The sequence below is a fragment of the Papilio xuthus genome, unplaced genomic scaffold, assembly GCF_000836235.2.
Source record: "Papilio xuthus unplaced genomic scaffold, Pxut_1.1 DF829567.1, whole genome shotgun sequence".
NCBI lineage: Eukaryota > Metazoa > Arthropoda > Insecta > Lepidoptera > Papilionidae > Papilio > Papilio xuthus.
This window is the reverse complement of record NW_013529082.1, coordinates 180,166-206,699: the sequence shown is the minus strand read 5'-3', so window position 1 is coordinate 206,699 and position 26,534 is coordinate 180,166. Positions and strand designations below refer to the sequence as shown.

General features: G+C 37.8%; 3 protein-coding genes across 4 annotated transcripts; all 3 read right to left on the bottom strand.

Moving 5' to 3' along the window:
- Positions 1-285: 285 nt before the first annotated feature.
- On the bottom strand, positions 286-7,694 carry SF1 (splicing factor 1). The gene is made up of 16 exons (XM_013311080.1): positions 7,263-7,694; positions 7,012-7,119; positions 6,794-6,926; positions 5,332-5,518; positions 4,970-5,116; positions 3,928-4,003; positions 2,606-2,758; positions 2,346-2,452; positions 2,085-2,251; positions 1,791-1,949; positions 1,485-1,610; positions 1,152-1,305; positions 860-952; positions 647-741; positions 504-564; positions 286-392 (listed from the first exon to the last, which is right to left on the bottom strand). Exons 1-16 carry the CDS (start codon positions 7,466-7,468, stop codon positions 286-288), a joined length of 2,079 nt encoding a protein of 692 aa, XP_013166534.1. The 5' UTR covers positions 7,469-7,694.
- Positions 7,695-9,126: 1,432 nt separating this feature from the next.
- Positions 9,127-11,760, bottom strand: His2Av (Histone H2A variant). The gene is made up of 5 exons (XM_013311773.1): positions 11,626-11,760; positions 11,405-11,482; positions 11,105-11,218; positions 10,234-10,433; positions 9,127-9,667 (listed from the first exon to the last, which is right to left on the bottom strand). Exons 1-4 carry the CDS (start codon positions 11,626-11,628, stop codon positions 10,239-10,241), a joined length of 390 nt encoding a protein of 129 aa, XP_013167227.1. The 5' UTR covers positions 11,629-11,760; the 3' UTR covers positions 9,127-9,667; positions 10,234-10,238.
- A 1,197-nt stretch (positions 11,761-12,957) lies between these two features.
- SPARC (secreted protein, acidic, cysteine-rich) lies at positions 12,958-22,794 on the bottom strand. Of its 2 annotated transcripts, NM_001312031.1 has the most exon segments (10): positions 12,958-13,215; positions 13,247-13,543; positions 13,743-13,890; positions 14,219-14,421; positions 14,562-14,708; positions 14,816-14,931; positions 15,017-15,098; positions 15,494-15,631; positions 15,715-15,789; positions 22,690-22,718. In NM_001312031.1, coding segments are annotated over 8 exon segments (945 nt in total). In that variant the 5' UTR covers positions 15,778-15,789; positions 22,690-22,718; the 3' UTR covers positions 12,958-13,215; positions 13,247-13,495.
- Between the last annotated feature and the right edge of the window lie 3,740 nt (positions 22,795-26,534).

Here is a 26,534-nt window from a genome sequence, read left to right as displayed (position 1 = left end):
TTTTTATATTAAAAATATTTGTAATTGTAATAAATTATGTATGTCCATATTAATTTATCTCCGTCCCATTTACTTATATAAAATGAAACATCTACATATTCCGGGCAGACATTATCCACATTACAGACTTTACAATAACTTACAAAATTACCTTACATCTATACACACGTAAGACATTTCACATTACACTTCATTTGTAAAACTTAGTAATTTCTTTATTCTGAAATTCTAAATAAATATACGTTCGTGTTTGTACGGTGCGGGGTGCGGAGTGCGGGGTGCGGGCTAGCAGGAGGAGGCGGGCGGGGGCGGGGGCGGAGGCGCCAGGAAGGCGGGCGGCGGGGGCGCCCAGGGCGGGCCGAAGGGACCGCGCCACGCCATGCCCATCATGCCTGCAACACAATCAAACATTTCAATACTATCTAAGTTTTATCGTGAAATTCAAGTTCCGAAACACTGTTCTGTGGATGTTTTGTTTGTTAGTAAAAACGTGCGCTGATTACCCGGGGGAGGCGGCATGTGCGGCCCGCCCGGCATGTTGGGTCCGCCCATCTGGTTGTCTCCCTGCGATACAAAATTAAATTATACTTCCAATTCCTTGCTATAAGAAAGGCTAGTACAAGAGTTGTATTAGTGTAGTGGGTACCTGGTGCATCGGATGCCGCGGTGTGGGCGGCAGCGGGGGGAAAGCGGGCAGCGGCGCACTGCCCGGCGGCGGCGGCTGGTTGTTGGCCACGCCCGCTGCAATCACACAACTGTTATAGACAACTAATACTACTCAGGAAACGTTACCAGTGTTGATATTTAATGAAACGTTTTCCAACTTTTAGACATGTCAGGTATTTATCAGATAAGTTACCGAGCCAGGGCGCAGGCTGGCCGGGCTGCACGTGCGGCGGGGGCGGCGGGGCGAAGGCGCCAGGCGGCGGCGGCAGAGAGGCCGGCAGATTCGCTGCAACATAACCAAGAAACAATTACAATTAAACAATTTCAGATTAGTCATTTAAATTTTTAGTTCGCTCGAGTGTTCCTGAAGGAAAGAAATAGACTGAAATTCTACTTTCAAAATACTATCAGCATTACGACGACATACAGTGAGCCATACAATTGTATTAGATAGGCTCAAAGTTGTAAGCAAAAAAATATGTTACCGGGCATGATGGCCCTGGGCGTCTGCGAGTTCTGGAAGAGTCCGAGGCCGCCGCGCCTCGAGGCGCCCAGGCCGCCCAGGCCACCGCCAGCACCACCAGGCGGCGCCTCGCCCAGCTCCGCCATCAGCGACATGTACTCCTCGTCGATCTTAGCCTGAACAAAATGTCACACAAACAATCAGTTTTCCATAGTTCAAATGTCTATTTTGTGATTGAAAATTAATCGAAATATTATTTTTTCATGACATTAGACAGCGGATCCGTAGCAGTACAAATGTATGTGTGTGTGTGTGGGGAGGGGGGGAGGGGTAGGTGGTGAGGGGGAGGGTGTACCTTGTTGGCGTGGTGCAGCAGCTGGCCCTGTCCGGGGCGCTTGGCGCGGCAGTCGCGCGCGATGTGTCCCGCGCCGCCGCACGACGAGCACACGATGCTGTTCGTCACGTTCGGCTTGTCCGGGCACTGCGCAACGTGACACGCAACACAATGAAACACTACCACAGCCATAGAGTCATAGAACCTCCTTGTAGCACAGGAGAGTTTATAAGATACCATGGAGTTCGAACTGGCCGGTAACGCAGCGGAGTGCGCTTTAGTGGGAAAATATTAGAACAACAATAAGAGTGAAAAATATGTGTTTACCATCCAGGTCTTGTGGTCGGTGGCGGTGCAGTTGGCGCAGCGCGGGCCGTCGTTCTCCCGCAGCGTGCCGTTGAGCTGGGCCAGCTCGCGCAGCTGCATGCGCCGCAGGTCGTTCTGACCCTCCGGCACCTCCACGCCTTGACGGATCACCTCCTTTATCTGCGACACATACAAACTACACTGTACACACCATTTCAACTATTTTTTTCGCCACAAAAATGACATTGGTGTAAAAATATTTTTTTCAGAAGAAAAACCGTTCCTTGAACATCAAAGTCGTAACAACGTACGTACCTTCTCGACGGCCTTCTTGACGCAGTCGGCGTTGGTGGCGGTGATGTAGGCGTGCAGCGGCTCGTCCTCGCCGGGTAGCGGCTGCCCGTCCTTGCGCCCCACCTTGCCCTCCTTCACCGAACCCTTGCCGCGGATTATTATCTTCGCTCCAGTCTCCTTCTCCATCGCTGTAACACATCACAGGAACATTCATTTAACGTCACGCGAAACCATCACACTGACACAAGTAAAATACATAGACATTCGGATTAAATGTTGTACCTTTAAGCGTGTTCCCGCGCGGTCCTATGAGCAGGCCGACAAAGTTAATGTCGGGGTGCTCCTCCTGCGGGATCATCACCTTGTCGTGCACGCGGATGATGGGCGGCCTGCGACACGCAACACGTTTATTCAGGAAAGAGGAGAAGACAACGGAAAGCCAATAAGAACATCTATTCGTGACAGCATTAAATATATCCATACAAGATACATTAGTATAATATGGGTGTGAAATTTGTATAGTTTGCATGTGCGTGAGTTACTTGTAGTCAGGCGGTGGCTTGAACTCCGGGTTGATCTGGTGCATGCGCTGCACGAGCCGGTGCCGCTCCTCCTCCAGCTTGCGGCGCGTGCGGTACTCGCGCGTGTTCAGCCGCTTGCCGTCCGTCGAGTAGATCGGCTCCGGGGAGGGGGACCTGCAACACGCAACACGCACCACGGCTCACCCTCACTGTACACCTGCACCTACATCGCCACAACTCTATATGGCCACACTGACCACATACAACTCAACAAATAACAAATATTATCTTTTGTCACAAATGTGTTGTATTTCTTGAAATAAATTGAGTTGAATGTCTTCAATATGTCAATACTAAAACTATAAGTAAAATATATTCAAATTCCGGTCAAATTAATGGCAGAATTCTATTAACTAATCCTATGGCATACAAAGATCATCATAAAAATGCGAACTAACTTTGTGATTGCAAACGTTATCGGTATTTATGTCTTTGTGAATTTACTGCATATTTCAAAAGAGTTGCGACCGAAAAGAGACTATTAAACCAATATTTTAAATAATAAAATAATTTATAACTGTTATTAAAAATTATTGAAGTTGGACCAATAAATAAATTTTTATTCTATCATAATAAATCATAAATAAATTTGGTAAACCACTCCACTGTAAGATACCACACACTCTCACTGACAAACTTTATTTTATTCATTAAATATAAATGAAACATAACTGTCATTAAAAAAATAATGATTATTATAATGATAGAGTGCAGAGAGAGAGAGAGAGAGAGAGAGAGAGAGATAAACCTAAGAAAGACCTAAATGTGTCACAAAGCCCTGAGAAAGAAATATTCATTATTATAAATGATTAACCTGAAATTTGAATATTTATTAGCGCTGAAAATAAGTAGATTAAACTTGTTCAGCTGAAAAAGGTTTTGAATTATTATAACTGATTAGACCGATTTGATAATATATCATAATGGCGGTCTGTGCATTACCTGCAAAATTAAAACTGCACATTCATTAGTAGGCAATTCAACTTAATCATTTTATTATATATTATAGTATTCACGTATGAACGAAGGCCGTCGCTCCTGCAACCACGGATTCAATATTATTCTGATCAAGAAATTATTTAAATTTATTAAAAAAAACTAAATTAATCTGCAGTTCGTTTGAATGATGTAGCTAAAATAAACTATAATTATAATAATTATTGTCTATACTCAGTGGATGTTCGGCGTGGTCTCTGTGGGTGGTTGTGGGTGGTAGCGGGTGGTGTTGGTGGTGTTGGTGGTGGTGGTGGTGGTGGCGGGTGATGTAGATGGTGGGGGCGAACCTCTCTTCGACGTTGGGCGGGATGCCGAGGTCGCCGGAGCGCAGCTTGCGGGACACCTCCTCGATCTGCAGCTGCACTGCAAGGCAACCGGTTAGCCGCGCGGCCACACACACACATTAGATACGTCGCCGCACACAACACCTACCCTACCTCTCCTGCACTGACTCTAACTCTAACACTAACTCTAACACTTACACTTACCTAAACAATATATTATAATTAATAAAAAATGTTAAAACTCATATTAGCATTAAAGCTGAAATAAAAGTAAGTAGAGTTGTTATTAATCCAAATTTAACCAATCTAAGACCTCTAATAGTGAAATTAGAAATTAGAATTGCCCAAAGAATAATGAGAGAATTGTACAGATATCATCATATATTTCCATAGGAATTTTGAACTCAAATATTACTAAAGCTTTTACAATAATAGAAGCAATTAAATTGCAAAGAGGAAATGATTCGGTTCCTTGGATTGAGCCGATCTCGAATGTAATCTGTCGCCGGTTCGTCTACATCTTACTGCAAATTGAACCTAATCTAAAACTATGTAATTATTGTTTTATTATTAAACCTGAAATTTATTAATTATTATGAGCAAATGAAATAATAAAAACAAATTATGATACTTCATTAAAAACATTAAAATATTAATTATTATTCATCATCATTAACAATTCATCACAACATAATAACTAATAAATACCTTAACCAATTTCTCATCAACAAATTAACATAACCTAAATAACATTATTGTTTCATTACAAAACATAACACAGTTATAATGAAAATATATAAAACTCTATTTTAGGGACAATATACAAGTATAATTTGCAAACAATACAGATATATAAACATGTTGTTTCGTAATGTCCTTTCAAACACATTTTATACATCTTGTATTATTTACATATATATCATTACAGTATCATTTTTGAAACATGAAAATATAAACAGTTGTGGGATGTCTCACATCCGTTTGTATGTTCATGTATTGACGAGGCGTCAAAGAGATGAGATGAGAAGAGACGAGGTGTACTCACGTAGGTACTGCTCCTCCTGCTCGCGGGTCAGGGTGGAGGGCAGCACGGTGGGCAGGCCGGGGATGAACGTCTTGTCGTGCTCCGAGCCCATCCAGCGCGTGCGCCGCCGCCGCGCGCGCCGCTCCGCCGCCGTCTCCCCGGGCGGACCTACTTACAGATGTACAATTCTAATAACAACATTTATATGGATGTCTGATATGGCAATCGTTTGAGATGTCACACTGCAAAGAGCACATGATTAATAGATGCCCTTATTATTTTAATAGTGACATGTGGCCAGCAGGGATAACTGAGTATACGTTTGAAAAGTTATGTTTTGAAAACGAAGGAGACTGTTAGTTGTGATACAGTGTGGTGGTCACCTTGTCCGTCGTCCTTGTCGTCATCGGGGTGGTAGTCGTCGCGCTTGTCGCTGCGGTAGCGGGACTCGGTGCGCGCCTGCAGCTGCTCCAGCTTCTGCTGCACCGAGGTGGGCGGCGGGATGGCGGAGGCGGCGGAGAGCGCGGCGGCGGCGGCGGCGGCGGGCTGCACGGGCGCCGCCATGCGCCGCTGCGCCACAAACGTCTGTTAACCCAAGCGCCGCGCACACGCGCACACGTCACTACTGATCGTTTACTGCAGGGTCACCACTTGTAGCTTCACATTCATTTCTAAATTATTTATCAAAACCTTTAGCAATCTTTCACTCTAACAGTTGCAACCGTTACAGAAACCTAAAGTGGTGACCCTTTTAAAAACAACATTAACTAAATTATTACACATGAAAGTTATTATCGAAAAAAAAGGTGATAGCATTATTGCCAGTTTAAAAATAATAAACGAATACACATTTCAGCGTGGAGAGGTACACCAGTAGGAGAGGCATAGGAAGAGACGGATGGATTTTGTGGAAGAAGACATGGTCAAGAAGGGAGTAACAACTGAGATGTACAGAAAATAAATCAACATAAAGACTGAAAATGTGGTATGTAGACAATAAGGAGATAAGGTCAGCAAGATGATGAAGAATAGTACATGGCTATTAGCAATTGAGTATTTAAACAGTTTAAAAGCTATGAAACAATATATTTAGCATTTTCAACCCAACTACAGATATCACAATTAACTAAATGATGATATTAATGTCTAACAATTCAATCAACAACTGAACCATAACAATAATTTGATTAATACAAGTGCCAGTATTATAATAATTATATAAATAATAGCAGAGTTAACTTATCAATTGTTGATTGATTAATTGATGAGGCAACATCAAGTGAATCTGAATAAGTACTGAAATTATATACTTACTATTTACATAGCTCTTGCTATATAAACTATTATCATATAATAAAGTTCACACTGACTAAACATTCACATTCAATCATCTTCTGATATTAATTTAACAATCAAATAAATTTAAAGTATTAGAAAGATTTATCTTTTATCACAACATTCTTTCATTAGCCACCATTTTCTTAAAAGCTGGCATCACCAGTGAGTTTCATCATCATGACATCAAAACCTCTATATAAAACATATTTAAAACGCATCCCTGTCATTATCTTTGTCAACACAGAGATAACAATATGTTTTAAATTGAGATATTGAACCCCGAAAGGAACAGTAAGATTCACAATCTTGTTGCAGTAATGTGTCCTTGCAATCATTTAACATGAGCAACCATTTTTCATCCACATTACCAAATATAAAGTCAAACAAGTGTATGTGTATTAATTATAGAGATTAAACCTACATTAAAGACTTTTTCAATCGGTCCCATCAAAGACCCGGAAGAGTTTCCAAAACTTTCAGTTAATAATTTAACAAAATAATACATACCTGTGCCACAGCAGCGGCTGCAAGTATGGCAGCCTGTGTGGCAGGGTTGATTGAGCCGTTGGTGGTCACCTGCCGTGAGGTTGCCTTTGTGGTTGTGCCCACCATCTGGTCTAGTAAAGCGATGGTCCCATCTCTAAACAAAACATTACATTTGATTTGTTGAGAACATGGTTATTATAATAACAACAATAAAAGCCTGCATGATCGGTATGCTATACCTGTCTTTAGATTTTCTGCCGCGGCTGCTGGATGGTGAGCGACTGCGACTTGCGCGTCTCTTTTCCTTGTGCCGCTCCCTGCTGCGGCTGCGCTCTCTCTCTTTATCCCTAAATAATTTCATTGATAATATTGCCATAACGGAAATTACTTTAAACCACAACTAAGATAAGTATACTTTTGAATAAATGACAAATTAATTTCCCGTCTAAAGAAAAATTTAAGTAAATAGTGGAAACTGTCAAGATTGTACCTTTTCGATCTGTGTCGATCTCTATCCCTGTCACGATCTCTGTCACGGTCTCGGTTGCGGTCCCTGTCACGTTCGCGATCCTTGTCACGATCGCGGTCGCGGTCGCGGTCACGCTCCCGATCTCGGTCTCGATCTCTATTCTTATCTCGATCCTTATGGCGATCCCGAGACCGCGACCGACTGCGGTCTCGATGTCTTGAACTCATTTTGTTACTAATATTGAACGCTTATATACACGATACACGAAAGCTTTGTTAAAAATTTAGAAGTTAGGCCCTCACTGGTCGGAGAAATATCTATACAAGTAATATAAAAAATATCGACATACTTTTACGAAAATAATTATTACTTTTATGAAGTTTTTTATAATTCACAAAACGGCAAAACGACACGCTTACGATATCAACAAAATGGAGATTAAGCACAGATACAAATAAACCAAAAATCGAACGTAAGACGAAAGTAACTTCCACAGATACACAATAAAGTTAATTTTAAAAATAAGTTACAGTTTCAAGAAGAAAAAAACGCCTGATTTTTATTATCGTCATTGTTACATAAAATAATCTATTTATTGTATATTTTAAGGTTAATTGTTGAGTTACAATATTGTTCTTTAAACACCACAGGCTTCCAGCAGGCTGACTTACTAGGACTAGGTGATAATCTGGAAATAACACTTCGTTTCGATTTAAACGCGAGATTTATGTTATATGACAGTTAAACCTTTTTATGTCATTATTTCAAATCAACACCGCTACTTTTAGCGCCAAAATTGCGAAAATCAAATAGGCACAAAATACCAAGTCTTATAGCCAGTCCATTCATAGAAGTCAGTGCCTGTGACTCCGCCTGCGTGATATGAAAATAAAACTAGTATATTTGTTCTTCCAGAGTATGTTCTACATTTATGCCAAGTTTCGAGACACATCCGTTCTCGAGATACCTTCAAACAAACATCCAATCCATCCATCTAAACTTCGCATTTATAATATTAGTAAGACAGGAGGCAAACGGGCAAGCGGCCACCTGAATTCTCTGAAATAGCGTGGTGCCTATAGACGTCCGCAATTGCAGATGCGTAGCTTACCTTTAATCGAAGAATACAGACGCACAGATAGAGAATATTTCACCTTCCTTTATGTTACCTCCTCCATGAAATCCCCATACCCTGCCAATTAAAATTAGGCCTCCAGCATCACGCGGTATTGCTTTCGCTTCACGCCTGTGAATCTTCTGTGTGGTCGTGGTATTGCACCGAGCGGACCGGTTGGTTTTGCTGACATCTACCACTGTTATTTTCTATTTACCTTCATCATTGTACTAACATACGCCATATAGTGATAATACCTAATTACCCAAATTATTTACCTAAGACCTAAAATAATATGAAATTCTAGCTCTTAGCTATTTTCCTACTATTTAACTAGCTATTGTCTCAGAGCACAACCTATATTTAGGTCAATCTATGAATAGGAAGTAGGTGTAATTGAAATTATTATACTAATTTTGACCCAAATAAATAGAGCATGTTAAAGACTTGTTTCCAAATATCAAGGTAGCGCATAATAGTATTCTACTTTAAATTTAATCTCATATCTATAATGTTTATTAGCATTTTTGTTAAATATTAAAAATTTAATATTTTTATTTGCCACCTTTCTCTATATAGTTCATTAGAGAAGCTATTGCTTCTCTTGATATGATTTTAAATACGTCGACGAGATGCCGCCACGACTTTTAGTCTACCTACCTGCATTATTGGTGAGTTAGGGAGTAAGAATTTTAATAACGAATGGCTGTCATGCTTGGCTAAATGCTGTATGAAGGTAAAAATGAAACAAATAATATGAATAAACAAACATCAGTGCTTCTTCAATATATTTTAAAGATCAAAATACACTTCTTAAACCCTATAACAGTTCAATCATACGAAAATTACAATTTTGAACATAATGAAAAAAAAAAATTGCATTTTGCAATTTGTCAATTACAAATCAAAATACTACATTTAACAGCATACAAACTTAATACAATTGCTATTAGTATTTATAGAGAAGTAGTAATTATACTTGTATTGCTGCAGAGTCGGGCTGCTGAGGCAGAGCAGGGACAATGCTTCTTGTAACCGCCTCAAATGTTCCAGCAAAATAAACATATCTTATTTGTTGAACCAAAAATTTTCAAAACTTATTCTAATACATTTATATTTTTAAATCTCCTTAACATTAAAATATTTCCTAAGTCTTAATAGCTATGTTTAGTCCTGACAGACAGTTTTATGATGTCACTCCACTTGTCCACATCACTACCTTTATAGAAAACTATGTTTACTGATGGGTGATGAATTATACAATGCTGAAATCTTATCCACGGTCAAATGCAACTCTGATCTTCACACATACCTACAAACAGAAAATGCTATTATACAAACAAAAAACGAATATATCTATTTATATGTGGACCATATTTATACAATTTTGTAAAAAATAGTCACATAAAAAATACTAACATTCACAAACAAATATTATTATCATTCATTCATAGCTGCATTTATAAATATGTACTTGTATCAATAACAAAAAATTTACAGTATGAACTTAAGAGCAATTAAGAGTTACATTGAACATTTTAATTTAATTAATATTCTGTAAATGAAATTGGAAAAGAGTTACGTTTTTAATGAAAAGATGACAGACAACAACATGAATCCAAAATCTAGGACTGAGTTTGTACTTTTGTTATAAGATAAGGAATACAGATAGATACTTGCTGTAAAAACTATGTTCGTTTTACAAAAAGTTACACTAGTATTTAATACATGAAATTTTTACATTTCATATAAGGCTTTATACAAGAGTTGTAATATTAACCATAGCTCTTTACATGTTCTTATATTAGTATCAATGCTCTTGTCACAATAATTTTTAAAGATTTGATCCAATCTATACAGGCCAGCATAAATACTTACTTCAGTTAAACTGGAGCACCGGGGCCACCTTTTTTGCCGATAAGGGATTTGTGTATGTGAGGTATGACACCACCTCCTGCAATGGTGGCCTTGATTAAACTGTCCAATTCTTCATCTCCTCTAATAGCTAACTGCAAATGCCGGGGGGTGATGCGTTTTACTTTAAGATCTTTAGATGCATTTCCCGCTAATTCCAGAACCTGAAAAAACATATGTTTGATAAGTATTGGTATCACTATGAAAAATAGAGATTTAAGTTTAACACTGAATTGATTTTCAAGTAATGCATGTATTTTAATATGTATGTTATATAACGCACTTGAGAGATCTATTCTTTGTAGAAAATGTTAATAGTATAAGTGGCCACAATTTAAATTATAACTTCAGTCATGGCAATATTGTAAATGTATAAAAGTAGAGTACACTTTCAGCGCAACGTAAATTTACCAGCAAACTCTATTATTAATTCGTATAACTGTTTCATCTTGTTTATTTATCATTATCATTTGTCATTTTCCCGCCATTTTGTATGAATACGAATTCTTAACAATGTTTTGATTTGTATTTTTATATAAAACTATACTTATTGTACAGGCTTTGTGTTTAAGACTTTACCGAGATATTAAATTAATTATATTTTGTTGTTTAAACGCGAAACAATTAATAATTATTTTTCCCGCCAAAAGTGGTATACTTCAATAGTAGCTGTCAAAATCACTGATAAACTTATTATGTAAATATCATAATATAAATTAAATATCTGAAGCCAGAAAAACGTAAATAGTAAAAGAGATTCTAGAAATCACTAGTAATTTTATATTCTAATTGCCCTACGGACCGACGCCATGTTGATAAGGCGTCGCTTGCTTACCTCGGCAGTTAGATATTCCAGAATAGCCGCTGAATATACTGCGGCCGTAGCACCAACACGGCCATGGCTTGTTGTCCTATTTTTAAGATGTCTATGTATTCTTCCCACAGGGAACTGAAAAATGAGTCATTTATTTCTAAAAACATTCATTGATTATTTCCCTTTGACAATCTTGGCCGCCGCCATACTGAAGAGGTCATACGTATTATTCAATTTTATGAAATTTCAATTTAGAACGATTTTAATGTATTTTTGGGTATGAAAATTCATAAAATAATTAAAGAAGGCATATTTACATACCTGCAGTCCTGCCCTAGCCGATCGAGATACTGCTTTAGCCTTGGCTTTGCCTGAATCTTTACCCGCTTTACCACCAGCCTAAAAATCGTGAAAAAATCTATTAATTTTTGTCCTAGGAAGCTGAAACTTTGCCAGGTTGTAAATCACATGATGATCCATCGAAATACACAGTAAAATCACAATCACAATATCCAGATTTCACAAAATCTTGTAAAACTCACCATTTTGAAACGTGTAACACACTATTACCACTACAGTGAACAACCTATACAGGAAAGGCGCCAAGCTAAATCGACAAGAATGATACAAAGATGGCAGCGCCGCGCCGCGCCACTGGCAGCTACAAGGAGGTTGGCCAATTGCATGCGGGCGGAAATGTCGTAAAAACAAACAACTGTTCAAGCGCTAACCAATCGGTGATCGTTAAAATGGCGGGCCTGCGCAGAGCTGCCAAGCCAAGCGGTGGAGAATCTAGAAACCATTTTTACAACGTTTCATTTCAGCATAGTATACGATATGAATAATTTATTTGATATTTAAAACATAATTCTATTAAAATTATTCTTTAATCTATTGAAACATATGAATTTTCTCTATTCTATTACATGTAATTATTAAATTCTTAACTTAATACAAAATAAAGAAGTAACGTAATCTTGTAGGTATATTATAGCCAAGTCAAAGCTAGACTTAGTACTTACCACTAAAAATAATAATGAAATACTTGTGTAATATTGTTTGGCTGTCAGTATTCATCGTAATTCTGTCCATAATTATTAAAAAAATATTCTTTATGATATGTAACACTTATTTTTTTTATAAATATTTATAATTAAACCTCAAATCTTAACACCTGCAGGCCGAGTGTGAGCATTCCACATTCAAACGGAATTGCTTGTTCAGTCTCGGCAGTTTGACGAAAGAATATGAAACGCTTGCGTTGGAAGTATTATAATTGTGAAATTGTTTTGCAGTTACGAAGCTAGTATTAGTGTTAGAGACGTTTTAACACATTGTCAACAAATAAACGAGACTTTTTTATAGCTTAACACCTAATCTTCTTCTTAAATATAAAGTCGCTTTTTCTGACCTCTGTTTGACTCAAATCTTCTGTTAAAACATGAAACGGATCAATATACTGTTTTCACCATCAAGTAGGTAATTTATTCTGGATTGTTTTGTTTTGATATTTAATTTAAACTTAAGTCTAGTATACATAAATAAATTGCGTATTTTCGAACTCGTTTCGTTCGTGGGCGTGTTCATTTTCTTAACATTTAACGGTGCGGGACGTCACCGGGCAGGGTATTATAGATGTAACAGGGAATATATTAGTCGTATGTCCATTGCCACCCGGACGAACGCATTTTCGTACGAGGTACGGAACCCTAAAAATTATTTTAAATTATAGCTCCACCATGCAATTTGAATGTTGCAACGATAGGTCGAAATAAATAACGCATATAATTACTCTCACGCGGTTATTTGTGACGTAAGGTTACTTTTTACTTTATTTGTATTCATCCATAGAGAAAAGGTATAAGTAAAAGATATTTTATTAGAAAATGAACACTTTATTTAAAAATACTAAAATTATCCAAATTAATTACAAGAGTTTTTGGTTGTACGATCACAGTGTTGCCATTTATATTAAATGCATATTTCAGTAATACAGAGTATACAAGTACTTAGTGATTACACCATAAATATCTATAAATGTTTACATACTTTACTAAGTATTATAGAAAAATTGTATGTAATTAAAAATATATTTTGATTTGAAATCTTGGCAGTGAAACATTTAACAGTTACTGTTAACACTGTTAAATGTTTCACTTCAATGTGAACGATTAATACATTTTAATTTCAACATATATTTTGAATATAAAACAGTGTTTAAGTGTTTTGTTGCATAAAAGGCTAAAACACTGCGCTCTCTTTTTAGATCTTACGAAACTTAGCAAATAATAAAATCTTATAATATATCTACATTATTACTAAAATCTCAGATTTTTTATTATGAATGACAAATATGTTATTTAAAAGTATTCAAATGTTTTTATTATAAAAGATTTTTGTACAAAAGTATGTTTAGGAGGCTTCGTCGGTGAGCTCGTCGCAGCGATCCTCCAGCTCGTACTGCGGACAACAACATTCATTATATATTATTATGAGCAAAACGTATCGTATTACATACGTTTTAAACAAAAGATAAATAAATACATTTAACAATGACAATATTTTTAGTTTAATAAGATTCGATATGGCACTAAAAATGGATTCCATTTGCTTAAGTAATATTGATATGAAGGGGGTCAGGGGTGAGGGGTGATGTTACCTCGTCGAGCTGCAGGCACTTGCCCCACTCGGCCAGCGTGATGCGGTGGTCGTTGTCCTCATCGCAGAGGTCCAGGAAGGGCCCGATGCAATGCTCCAGCGCCATCAGCGGCGCGCGGATAGGGAACAGCTCGTGCCGGGACACAAACCTATCACAACGTTTAGATTTTTATATTATTAAATTATAATTGTACGAAATGATAAAGTATTCACAAAATTACTGAAGTACTTAAAAAACTGATAAGATTTATACATGTTGCAGTAAAGGGCAACTTGGTCAAGGTTAGGTATATACATATACATCCGATATTTAATATTATCTCTTAGTAACCTTTGAACTTATTTTTTGTCATTTTGACTATAACGAAGATGTTGCCATTAGTCAAAATTAAAAGTGTTAACCCATCATATTCTATTCTATTCGTATTCTGTCTCTTCCGCACATAGGTTCCTTTCTTTCCAATAATTTGTATTGACCTGTCGTTGTCGTGAGCGTCCAGGTCGCACCACTTCCAGATGGCGGCGTTGGTCCAGCGGCGCGTGAGGTTGGACTCCGCCTCACGCTCCATCTGCAGGTAGTGCGGCGTCAGCTCGCGGCGCTCCGCCATGTCGCGCATTATGTTGAACAGCCAGTCGCGCATGCGCCGCGGGAAGTCTGACATCTCGCTCTCCGTGCACGCCTGAACACACAGCACCACTATTACACGAGATACGGCATAAAAGGGATCAGGAAATCACATTAACAATAAGTAGCTTTTGTTGTTTTAAGGTGGATAAAATGGGGGCTTGTGTCATGATGGTGAGTGCGGTTTGTACGTACGGGCATCTCGCGGCAGGCGCCATAGTAGTCTATCTGCACGTGGTGGTACTGCGGGCCGCGGCACAGCTCCGAGTTGTCGAGGCAGAGACAGCGCTGCCGGTACACCTCGCAGTCCGACGACCATGTCTCGTTGTGGTGCGTGCACACCTGAACAGCACACATATAAATGTGTAATCCAATTGGCAGTAACACAAGCTCTATTTAAACTGTCGTTCCTGTCTAGCGCTGCACACTATGTCTAGTGTGGCGCTTACCTTGCGGCGGGAGTCGGTTTCGTAGGGGCACTCCTTTATGCAATTGCAGACGGCGTCCCCGTGCTCATCGATCTCGCAGACACGGCCCGCGCTACAGTGCACCTTCAGGCACGGGTCTAAACACAGGAAGAACAAACTTATTTACTCTTGATAGGATAAATGGACCATCAACACATTGTTTTTGCAAACGTTATTACTGACCATCAATAAATACTTCGTTGTCAGAATTTCCTTCGTTGGAGTTTTCATTTAAGATTTCATTGACACGGGCTTTCTCGGATTCCTGAAAGTAAGTTATTTAATTGACATTGCTTAGTTATTTTCAGCAAAAACGAAGTTTGGGAGAAAGAAGGATTCGACAACCACAACGTTCGAAAACAATACCCGTTAAATACACACTCCCGCTGTTTCGAGAGTGCAAATCATTACGGTATGATTCCAAACTTCAAAAGAAGATGACACTTTAAGAAGAAGAATTAAATTTGCTGCCAAATGAAGATTTAATTCAGATGCTGAACTACAAACACAATATTTCAATATTTAAAAATAATTAAGGGATTAAGACCTAAGATTTCGTAAAGAAAGGACATTCCTTAAAGACCGCTATGGTCGTGTAAATTACAGCAGTGATCATGAAATTTAAAAAGGTATGGTGGAATGCGTGAAGTAGTGTGTAACCTGAAAGCGACGCTCGTCGAGGCGCTCCGCCATGCCTAGCTCGAGGTGCTCCGCCTCGGCCTCCTCGCGCGGCGGCGCCGGACGCTGCGGCATCTCCGTGGTAGTCGTGCGCAGACGCCGGTGACGACGACGGTGTCTCTATTCATCACATTTACTACGCTCAGTATCTTTATAATCGATAAGCATATATTTTAGATGGCAGTAACTAGTAGATGGTTTACCTCTGCGTCTGCGGTGCAGACGACTGCTACCAGCAGAGACAGCAGCAACAAACGTCCCTTCATCTTATCTTAATTCTGAAACAAAACATAAGTTTTAATTATACAAGGAAAAAGAATAAAATAATTCTTTAAACAAATTCAACTAGGTTAACCAGAAGACATTAAAATTAGTTTGTAAATAGACATTACAATTCTAAATACTAGTTAAAGCTATGTCAATTGCTATATTTTTTATTATTTTCTTTGCTCGTATGAATGTGTCAAATTTTTGCATAGCACTACTCAATAAAAGAGACATCCGTATGTGTAAAAGAGTTGTGTTCCAATTAAATAGAACAAACAGTTTATAAACAACATCAATAGTTAACAGTATGCTGCCGGCTTTTATAGCCTGTGACCTAATAAATCATGCAATAATGAAGTCATCAATGTTGAAAAGTCAGACAGACAGACAAACACACGACACGTGTGTCATATATGTAGAAGAATCATAATCAACAACAAGATCTTTAGAGAAAAGCAATTTGTATTAGTAAATACTGACAAAATCATGTTTGATGACGCATCCAAAGAAATCAACAATGACGTCATCAAACTGCACGACGTTTGTTGTTGCTGAGACCAGTTTACAAACAAATTCATAACGTCACTTGTTTCTAGCAACAATATTAGTAAATATTAGTAACAAAACATAAAACTAATATACACAAACTAATGACGCTATTCGCTATTTCTGACAGGAGTTCTTTTATTTAGTTTTATTAGTTCCATTCATCTTTTCCAGAAATTGATATGGAATTACTGTTGGATTTTTCGAATCTATATTTTACAAGATCCAACCAAACTTTTAACGTATAGCGCTCAGTGTTCCATCAGCTTTATTCTAAATGAAATAGTTCCCGGCTCTGGGCTCGTCAGTAATGCAGTCCAGACGGGCGGCATAGGTAGGTACTACCGGCGCATGCGCAAACCGTAAACATCCTCGCATCGACCGCGACTTCGCAGAAACTTGCTCAAGACGAGCGCTCGGCGGCCACAGACTCGTAAAGGTGCCTTCTATTTCAGGCAAATAGTCAAACAGATGCACGGATACAGTACACTGGTCGTATTGTTATTAAAATCTAGGTAACCTAAATACGTATTGAACGTTAAATCCCAAGAAACTAACTCGTTAAGATATTTTGCACTGTAAAGTAATAAAATGCTGAGTAATGGTGATTCCACACTGTCGTAGCAACTGTATAACAACAATATTGCCATCCTTTTCTTGTAAGGACAGTTAAATTAGACCATAGAGATATTAGTAATCACTGCACTCCTCAGTTTTTGTCTCCGACTAAGTATAGCCAGTGTTTATTGTCATAAACAAAGAGGAAAGTTACACGGATAGAGTTTACGATTACGTCAGATTGTTTTGGAAGCTTATGTACACACGGTTGGTGAGCCACCGGTTTGCTTTGAGAGAATAGATAATATTTTGATATCTAGAAGCAGTTAGCGACCAATGTGTTGTTTTAAAATCATAATATTTTCATCTATGAAATTAGGCGACAAGAGACACGCTCTCCTCTCCCATCTGGCTAACTCTAGACTTTCATTTAGTTGCTATGTTTAAGAAATTTAATTTTATTAATAGTGTTTAGTTGTGACGGCTGATATTGTGCGTTCGTCGCCCTTTTAGGACGTTGCACTCTAAGGTTATATTGCATCGCGACGGACAGCGACCTCTGCTGGATGAGACAGGAACCACATCTTCATTCCATTCCCTGCTCAAGTCTCCTAAATAAATGTGTACACATATACACTAACCCATGCAGCAAAACCAAGTTATATTAATGCTTGTTGTAACATTTAGTAATTCTAAGAGAAACTAAATATGTTCTGGAACATTCAATATATTAATGCAGGCATCAAAATGATTCTATGTATGTGTAATATGATAAATAGTACGACAACGCGCTAATAAAATTCCTCGAAAAGTCTCGTATAAACAGTCGCATCAAATTACACTACCTAACATTTGTATTGTTATAACGATCTTTGTCTTACGTAAGCATGTCCAAGGAATTAATAAGCGGAACATCGCTATGAAAATCAACAAATTCGCATTTAAAGTGGATGATCGATCATACATCAGGGCACTGAGTCTAACCTCTGTTTTAAATATTTGATAACAGTTGTTATGGCCATACAATTGAAGTTATTTTTTAATTTTGCAGAAGTAATAAAATGTTAAGTGGCTGATGAATTTTGCAGACGCGTGATGATGTAACGACATAGCGAATATAATATATATATATATATATATATCGGACAGAAGTATGACATCATCACAATACCTACATTAATGTTTTATAGTTGATATGTTTTAATTAAAAACGCGAATTCAAATGTCATTTATCCAAATTATTGTTCTTCCGAATGGTGAGAGGCTTTGTTTTTTCATGACTTGTACAGATGGCGCTACTTTTTGAATAAAATCATTGTGGTGAAGGGATGATAGCGCATTCAACATATTTGTTATGTATACTCTTTTTTAAACTCTGGCTAAGTACTGAAAATATTCGAAATAAATTTAATAATTTTATTAATATATCTACAACTCTGTTATAAGTAAGATAATTTTAATTTAACTTGTGTATACTGCAACCGAAACATGCCGGATAACATATATAACGACACCAACGCCCCCACACACTTGGCTGATGTTCCTGGAACTTATTACGAAGACATTTAATATTCAGTTTTTGCTTACCGTTTGTGGATTACGAATTAATAAAAGTTTTACTTGTTAATTTTACTAATATTATAAATGCGAAAGCTTAGAATGATGGAGGGATGGATCCGTTTCGTTTAAATTTGGTATAGATGTAGAAAATAGTCTGAAAAACGCGTAGTGTAATTATTATAATGTACTTAATTCATCGTCGCGGGCAGCAACTAGTTTACGTTATAATTTAAATTGCAATGAATGTGCGGTGTTATAGAACTGTGTCTTCATGTATTTATCATTTAGAGTTGTTACTGATGACATATATATGTAAGCATATAATTGATAGCTGCTCTGATTGCAGAAGGACACAGTGATTGTTGTGCCGCGGCCGGGAGCTGCGCGGACATATTTTTCTATTGACCCAAATAACAAACTCGGCTACCTCACATTTCAATTGACGGATGACACTCGTCGTTTAACACTAGACCTCTGCCTCGATGGACACTGTTAGTTATGCGAGGTACAAATGGTCGCAAGGCTGATTCACTTTTATTTGCACTATAGAAACTCAGAAACGGAATATGAATTGTGTGCATATAGTTATGTTTGACTTAAGTTATGATCAAATGTCGGACGGCAAATAACATATTGGGTAGAACATTAATGTGCTCAACTGTGTATATAAGATAATTTAATCGAGTAATAAAAAATTGATCATAGCCTCTTTCATACAGCAGATTGGGAGCACAAGATGACGGATGTCAGGAATATTTTTAAACATACGATAACCCGCCGACCCGCGCCCGCCCGCCCGCTGACCGAATCTGCGTATCTATGTCGCGTTTGTAATAATCTACTAAGTACTTGATTTTGATTTTTTCATACCGAAATAGTACTAAAGTAAGTATGAACGTAATCTTAGCAAATACAATAACTGTTACTTTAAGGATCACTAAGTGACTCTTCTTTAATGTTAAGAATGAGAAATCTGCACTAAAATGCTGTTTAAATAACGATGATGTGACTCTGAGTACGAGTAAGTATGAAAGAAGTGGCAACAGTTTATGTTAAGGGATGTGACGTAACGTGTGTGATTTCCGGGAATTTGGCAACATGGCTGACGCCCGCGCCCCGCGCTCCCGCGCCTTGCTAACCGCTTCCTATAGCGATATCAACTCTGATTCATTGCGAAAATAACATTTCAAAATAACAAATTCAGTTCATGTGCCACAGATAACCTTTGCCGACTGAAAGAAGCTGAAAACTATAAAAACGGGATTTGTGGTTCACCTAACACATGTAAGGGAACAGTAAATTTGTTCCCACTGGCATTGAGCAATCAGGAAGCATCTTATCACAACACGTATCCTTAATTGAAGTCTCTATTAATTTGTAAAAAATTATCAATTAACTTATTAAAAGCTTACACATTTGATACTACGTTTTGCCTTACATTCATATATTATTATTATAGGTATTATAACCGCATATTAAAAATTCACCGATAGTGCAAGACATAGTGTACAGTGAACAAGTTTTATGAGTAAATAAATCCTAACTAGGTCATGTTAAAGCTCCGGTGGCTGGCTGCGGGGTGATACGGGGTGTTACGCGCGGCGGGGGAAGCTGGCCGGCGACGGAAGCCTGCTTATCACCGCTGCAGATAGCCGCGCGACCCCGCACTGATAAACGTGAAAAAACACAGCTTTTTGTAGCCATTTTTATTGCGGTGACAACTGCAAATATTCGCGGAAATCGCTGTCAAAGTACTATAATGAGGTCTTGGGAAGGAGAGAAGGTAGCGTACTAATACGTAGGTACACAACAACAAGGTACACAATAAGAATGTGTCATCGACGAAGCTTTATCGTAAGTTTTATTTGATACTAACTGTCACCCGCGACTCCGTCCGCGCGGAGTTAAAAAAACTTTATTAATAGGATATGTTGTTCAAGACTGCGTTCTACATCTATGCTAAATTTCAGCGAGATCTGTTCAAAACAATATCAATAAAAAGATGTGATGAATCTAAATAATTAGTCAACAAACAATTTATCGAATGTGTGTCCATTGGACAACAATGCGAGTGTATAACACACGTAAACAAACAACAAAGACAAATGCAACACAAGCTTACTAATACTGAGGGCCTAGCACGATTTGCAACAAAGTATTCGTAACGTCATCGACATTTGTATTGGATTTGTGCAGCGCCTCTATCGGCCGTAAAGTACAACGACAAATATCACACATTATGTAAATGGCGTTAGAAAAACAAATATCGCAAATATTCGTGATACACCCTCTGATGTAGCCGTGGTTTGTCAATGCTCAAACATCTGTGCAAAAATTAATTGTTGTCTCGGCAATGCGCTTTCAAAAAAAAATTATAAACAATATTTCTGTTAAAATGTTTCGGCGATGTTAAGCTGTTCGTTATACCACAAACCATCATATTCAAAGATACAGCTTTGTCAGAAAAATCAGAAACGTATTGAGGTAAATAAATATAGATAGAAAATTTATACTTGAAACGTCGAAAACTTTGACTAAAATGAAGGCTTTATCTGTGAAACTATTTTAATTTGGAAACAATTCGTACCCGATTTGCACATAGCTTTAGAGATTTTTTTTATTTAATATAACATGATATTGTTAAATAAAATAAAAGTACAGTTTATGTTAGTTCTGTATGACTCGGAGAATAGTTTGATTGATATATATTAATGGACATATCATATCAAAAAAATAATTGACATCACAGGGGACCGAAGAGCTGGCAGCTATCTCGGACAAAGAATTAGTATAGCTATTCAAAGAGGGAACGCTGCCAGTATCTTCGGAACCTTGCCTATAGGGACTCCTTTTATTAATATATTTTAGTAAATTATTCGTTTTTAATATTTTATTTAATATTTATGGACATTATTTTTACTAAATATTAAATAGATGATGTATAATAATACGGTATACATGTTACTATGCGTTGTTAATATATTAATTTATCTTCAGTTGACTAAATTTAAATATATTTAGGTCAGGGTTCACAAAGGTTAACACGAAGTTGATACACTTTGATTTGAGATAAAATTACTCGATTTTTATAAAACTTTATCAAGTTAATTAACTAGAAATGTAAATAGAGACTGACGGTTAAACTAGGCCATACGTTTGAGTGATTTGTAATAATAACATGCACTGACCTTTATAAGTGGACTGGCTATAAGACGTAATGTTTTGTGCCTATTTGATATTTGCCATTTTGCCGCTTATGATACCGATGATGTGGATTTGAACTAATACTATAGATGCAATATAATTTACTGTCACGTAACTTCAGCAGGCGCGTTCAATTCAGAACGAAACAAAAACTGTAATTTCCAAGCAATCGCCTAACTATTTATAGAGATGAGATATTGCAGGTGTCAGGATTTGTAGTTGTCACTTGTCACATTACGAGAGTTCAGGGAAAAAATCAACATTTTTCCCATCTTTTACAAATGACTTTAAAATATACATTTGAGATATGAAGTCGTTAATGGTTTTAAAATAAGTATTGCTGTCACAGACCTTTTAGAGATTTTATGGGCGATGCCAAAGTTTTGAGATTTTGGCAACAAGTTTCAAACACATATAATACTTTAAAAATAAATTAGTAATTTCCTTAAAACTTTTCAAAGAATTAAAGCGAAAAGTTTTGTTAAGTTGTTCTAAGTTTAATTTATCGCAATTTATTGGCGCGGAAAATTATTATTCGATAGAGAATGAAATTATCGTAAAGTTATATTGAAATCTTGCCTTTTAATTAATCAAAACAAAGTACCGAGAACTTTAAGTTCAAGCAACGATGAAACTAGAAGTTCTTTAGAATTAGCATTTTGTAAAAGCTCTTTTATACTGTTATTATAGTTAGTTAATTATTAAGAATGTAAATTATAACATCATTAAGTATATATCTTTCAATATCGAAACCTTTTTTTAAACATCTGACCTTACTCCAGTTAAGGTCCAGGAACCTGTTCGGCACGTACCCTTTCGTCCTGTTGCCCTGATTTTTAATTTATCAGCCGTGTTTTATTATTTGAGGTGTTAACTAAGCAAAATTTAAATAATTAAATTAAAATAAAATGATACACTATGCATATCGATTAAGGGTTACACTGTCTTGCTGTACTTTGCAGTTAAAATATTATAAAAGAAGAATTAATATTGTAATTTAAGATGAAAAATCAAAAGGCAAGATGTGAAACATCAGCACTTACCTATAGACCAGCTTCCGAGCAAGTGCAAGTGGTGGCTGCGACTCGAGCGCGCGCCGCCGACTGGACACGAGTCCGCGCGCTGCTCCCGGCGCGCCGGCGCACGCGCACTCATCACTTTTGTTATGTATGTCATAACATTGTACACTATTTTTTTAATTCTTATTTGTAACTAAGTGTTCAAATTTAGCTGCTTAATTTTTTTGGATTGAATCCCTTATATATCTGACGTCGAGTTTTAGATCTAAGACTTATTGCACACTGCCGCGAAATTGAGCATAACCTGGAGTTTGATATGAATCTAGCATGGTTCATATTAGATTCCTGCAGACGAGTTTAATTAGGTAAAAAAATTAAAATTGAAAAATCCCAAACTGACCTGCAACTGTTTCGTTTCTGATGATTAAAATAACGTCCTGAATCAACGCCATCTATACTCTAATAATTATAACTTAATCAACAGGGCCGGTCGTATTCGTAAGTCTGTGAATCCATCTGCGTCTTGACTTCTGATCGTGGCACTTGTCTTTCGATAATTCTTAATATTAGAGCATGTCTGCCTCATTGTATGTCACATATACGTAGTTGCGCCTTCCTGTCGGTATTTCACAATTTGCGATTGCTTATCGACATTACAACCGAACTTTTGCAAGTAGGTCACATGTATAAAATTATATAGATATTAATAACTTGACTTCTAGTTAATTTTATTTTAGATTTATTATATTTCTCAAATAGGTAAGAGGGTTGTTGAAATAAAACACGTCGTCTGTTACAAAAAGTACATCTCTATTATAGAGGGCAGCAGCGAGAACACGTCTCGCTGCTCGTCAAACATTTGTCCAAAACCAAAAGTTATCGAGACAAAGTTCAGACCCCACACGAATGGAGACGAGGTCTGTTGAGGTACAGATATGACATCTGTGATAACATAAAAGGTTGTGTTTATTGTTTGAGAGCGCGGCATGGGGTCTCAACTCTGCAGTGATGGCTGCGAGGACAGACATCGCTCTCGTTTTAAACTTCTACATAAATCAGACAATGGAATATACTAGACATGAGATATTTATTCATTTTAATTGTCAAAGTTTATTACATAAAAAGTACAACCGTCCTTTTTTAAATACTCCTAATGTTTTCACGTAATGTAACGTAAATTAAGATTTTTTATTTGTAATTATTAATTATACAAACAAAAGATACCAAGAGGAGATAATTTATAATATTTCTAAGGAACATACAGAGCACAAATGAATTATTTGTTTAGTCAATCGATTTATTTTTGAATGATTTTAAAACTTGACGATGTACAATATTAGCTCGACATCGCAATAAATTTAAATTTTAAACCAATATCAGTGTAAGACATAACTTATTTTTAAAGACACAAGACAAGCCAATTAAGTTTTTGAAATGCAATAAATTATATGTAGAATTGGTGTAGTAATTTGAAGGAAATAATTGTATAATGTATCCGATGTCCGTCCGGTGAGAAGATACTCTCAAAGTATTTACAATAAATAAGTACAGATAATTTTGCAGGAAGTAGAGCGCGACTGTGACTGCGACTGCGGCGCGGTGTTGCATCGCAATATCAGAGTAATCACATAGTACGTAGTAATTATTGAATCCCACTGCCTTCCCAACAACACTTGCTTTACAATATTTGTTGTTTTTTTTTAGAATAGATGACATGTGTTTAATTTTGTTTACAATGATATTTTACGACAATAAGCAATAATTTCTTAAGCAGAGTTGAATGGGGGCATGTGGGTGTCTGCCGACGACACAACAGTGGGCGCGGTGTGGGCGCGGTGTGGGCGCGGCGCGGTACTCTCAACCTGGTAGTTGTAGTCACAGTAAATCGCCCCAATATGTCGGAGCTACTCTACATTCAAATGTACCAGTTCAATATTTACAATCAAGACAAACCTTTTTTTTTCTATTTATATTATTTTTATGATAGTAAAATGGGACCCGTTTGTAATTTTAATGCCGGACAAAGTACGTCTGTGGACTGAGCACTACTCGTTATCGCAAAGGAAGAAGTTTCAAAATGTAACATCGAAACAAAACCGGTACGTTTGTCTTGTACACGCATTAATAATTACAAAGGGGTAGATTTAAATTAGAGAAAGTCTAAAAGTTCGATCGAAATCTAATACAATAAGCGAAGGTGGTCGCCTGCACACCTGTTGCTTGAGCGGCCTGGCGACCTGGCCACCTGGCGACCTGGCGACCTGGCGACCTGGCTGGCTACACTTACAAACACGCGCAGACAGAATTTACACTTTTACTAGTCTTTTCATATATCTTGTGGCGACGAGGCGATGTGCTACTGCTGCCGCTACACACAACAAGTTAACAGCCGCCAAGATATTTGAACAGACTTGTACAGACACATAAAGTATTCATATACCAAGTTCACATTCAGTATACATATAAACAAAAATACAAATCAATTTAGACATCGCTCGAGATAAATAGACGAGCTCGACACAACCCGCCGACAAGCCCGCACACAAAATGCCCGCCGCCAGTCACAGCTTCGAGAACCACTTTTATTTCAAAATGTCCCAAAATTCTCTAGCTTCCAATGTCGTATCAATAACTTTCCCGACAGGGTAGGGAGGTCCTTACGACGCACATGTCCTAGGCCTAGGGCATCGACTGATAGCCCTACCGATCCTTAGCTTAGAGACTGTACAGGACATACGGCTCTAGACCCAACTCGACTCACAAGTGCTGTGAAGCGAACGAGTTTACAAAATACAAGCATACACAATTATATGACATATGGTTTCATGATTGACATTGACGTGTGGAAACTATCAGATATTGTACAAGAAGCATTTTCATATCATTTAAAGTCTATCATTTAATTAATAAATATTATAATAACAAAAGTATAGACTTGTATTTCCGACAATAAGTATATTGTCTATGGATAAATCGTGACATCAGATTGTGCGTTGATTTTTAATTTTATTTAGATTCATTCTATGATAATATAATGAAATGTAAAATAAACACTAAATATGCTAAAAAATGACTACTGTTGTAAAATATCTGAAAGTTTCCACAAAAACAAAGTAAATTGTTACACACATTTACATTTGAATATGGATCGTTGAGATTGCTCTAACAGTAAGAGAAGGTCTACGTGCTTTTCTCAATATATTATTATTTAGACGCATCCGACGAAAACAGTTACATGTGTTGCAGGATGCAACTGTTTCCATGACACGTGTTGGTGTGGTGTGGTGTGGTGAAGACACAGACGTGACAACGTGACGTCAGTACGTGTAGGCGAGTGCGCGATGTGACGCGGGACATCGAACATTCATTTACTATCTAACTACTTAAGAAATCGAATGTAATAAGCGATCTGCGAAGCGTTAGTGTGCGCGCGTCACGTCGCCTGTCAGCGGGCTGCTGCGAGCGGCGCGCGACGTGACGCGCGTGACGCGAGGCGGGGACAGGGGGCGGGCGCGTCACGTCGCCGCGGGGGCACGACATAACGTTAAACAAACCGAAGTTAAACGTCGTCATTACAATTAGTCCGAGTATAGTACGAGAGTAACCTAAATAAAATCTATAAAATTACGCAAAGTAACTTATACAAATAATTACAAATTAACATCGAAATTGAACCTGGGGACGTGATTTGTAACAGAATACGCTGCGGGCGCTGGTGTCGCGGCGGGGCTGCGGGGCTGCGGGGCTGCGGGGCTGCAGGGCGGCTAGTGGAGCAGCAGGAAGCCGGCGCACGCACCGACCGGCGCCGCCCGCGCTGTGGACACGACACACGGTGTTGCAGTACCGGGGGGCTGGGGGCTGGGGGCTGG

Excerpts from the sequence above, each read along its gene's own strand:
- SF1 (XM_013311080.1), bottom strand. The coding sequence starts at position 7,468 with ATGAGTTCAAGACATCGAGACCGCAGTCGGTCGCGGTCTCGGGATCGC. Across the intron at positions 1,950-2,084 it reads TCAAGAAGGCCGTCGAGAAG|ATAAAGGAGGTGATCCGTCA; the intron begins GTACGTACGTTG and ends TATGTGTCGCAG. Across the intron at positions 1,306-1,484 it reads TGCTGCACCACGCCAACAAG|GCTAAGATCGACGAGGAGTA; the intron begins GTACACCCTCCC and ends CATTTTGTTCAG.
- SPARC (XM_013311761.1), bottom strand. The coding sequence starts at position 15,777 with ATGAAGGGACGTTTGTTGCTGCTGTCTCTGCTGGTAGCAGTCGTCTGC. Across the intron at positions 14,709-14,815 it reads AAACCGACTCCCGCCGCAAG|GTGTGCACGCACCACAACGA; the intron begins GTAAGCGCCACA and ends TGTGCTGTTCAG. Across the intron at positions 14,422-14,561 it reads GCGCCTGCCGCGAGATGCCC|GCGTGCACGGAGAGCGAGAT; the intron begins GTACGTACAAAC and ends CTGTGTGTTCAG.
- His2Av (XM_013311773.1), bottom strand. Across the intron at positions 11,219-11,404 it reads CGGCTAGGGCAGGACTGCAG|TTCCCTGTGGGAAGAATACA; the intron begins GTATGTAAATAT and ends CTCATTTTTCAG. Across the intron at positions 10,434-11,104 it reads TGGAATATCTAACTGCCGAG|GTTCTGGAATTAGCGGGAAA; the intron begins GTAAGCAAGCGA and ends ATGTTTTTTCAG.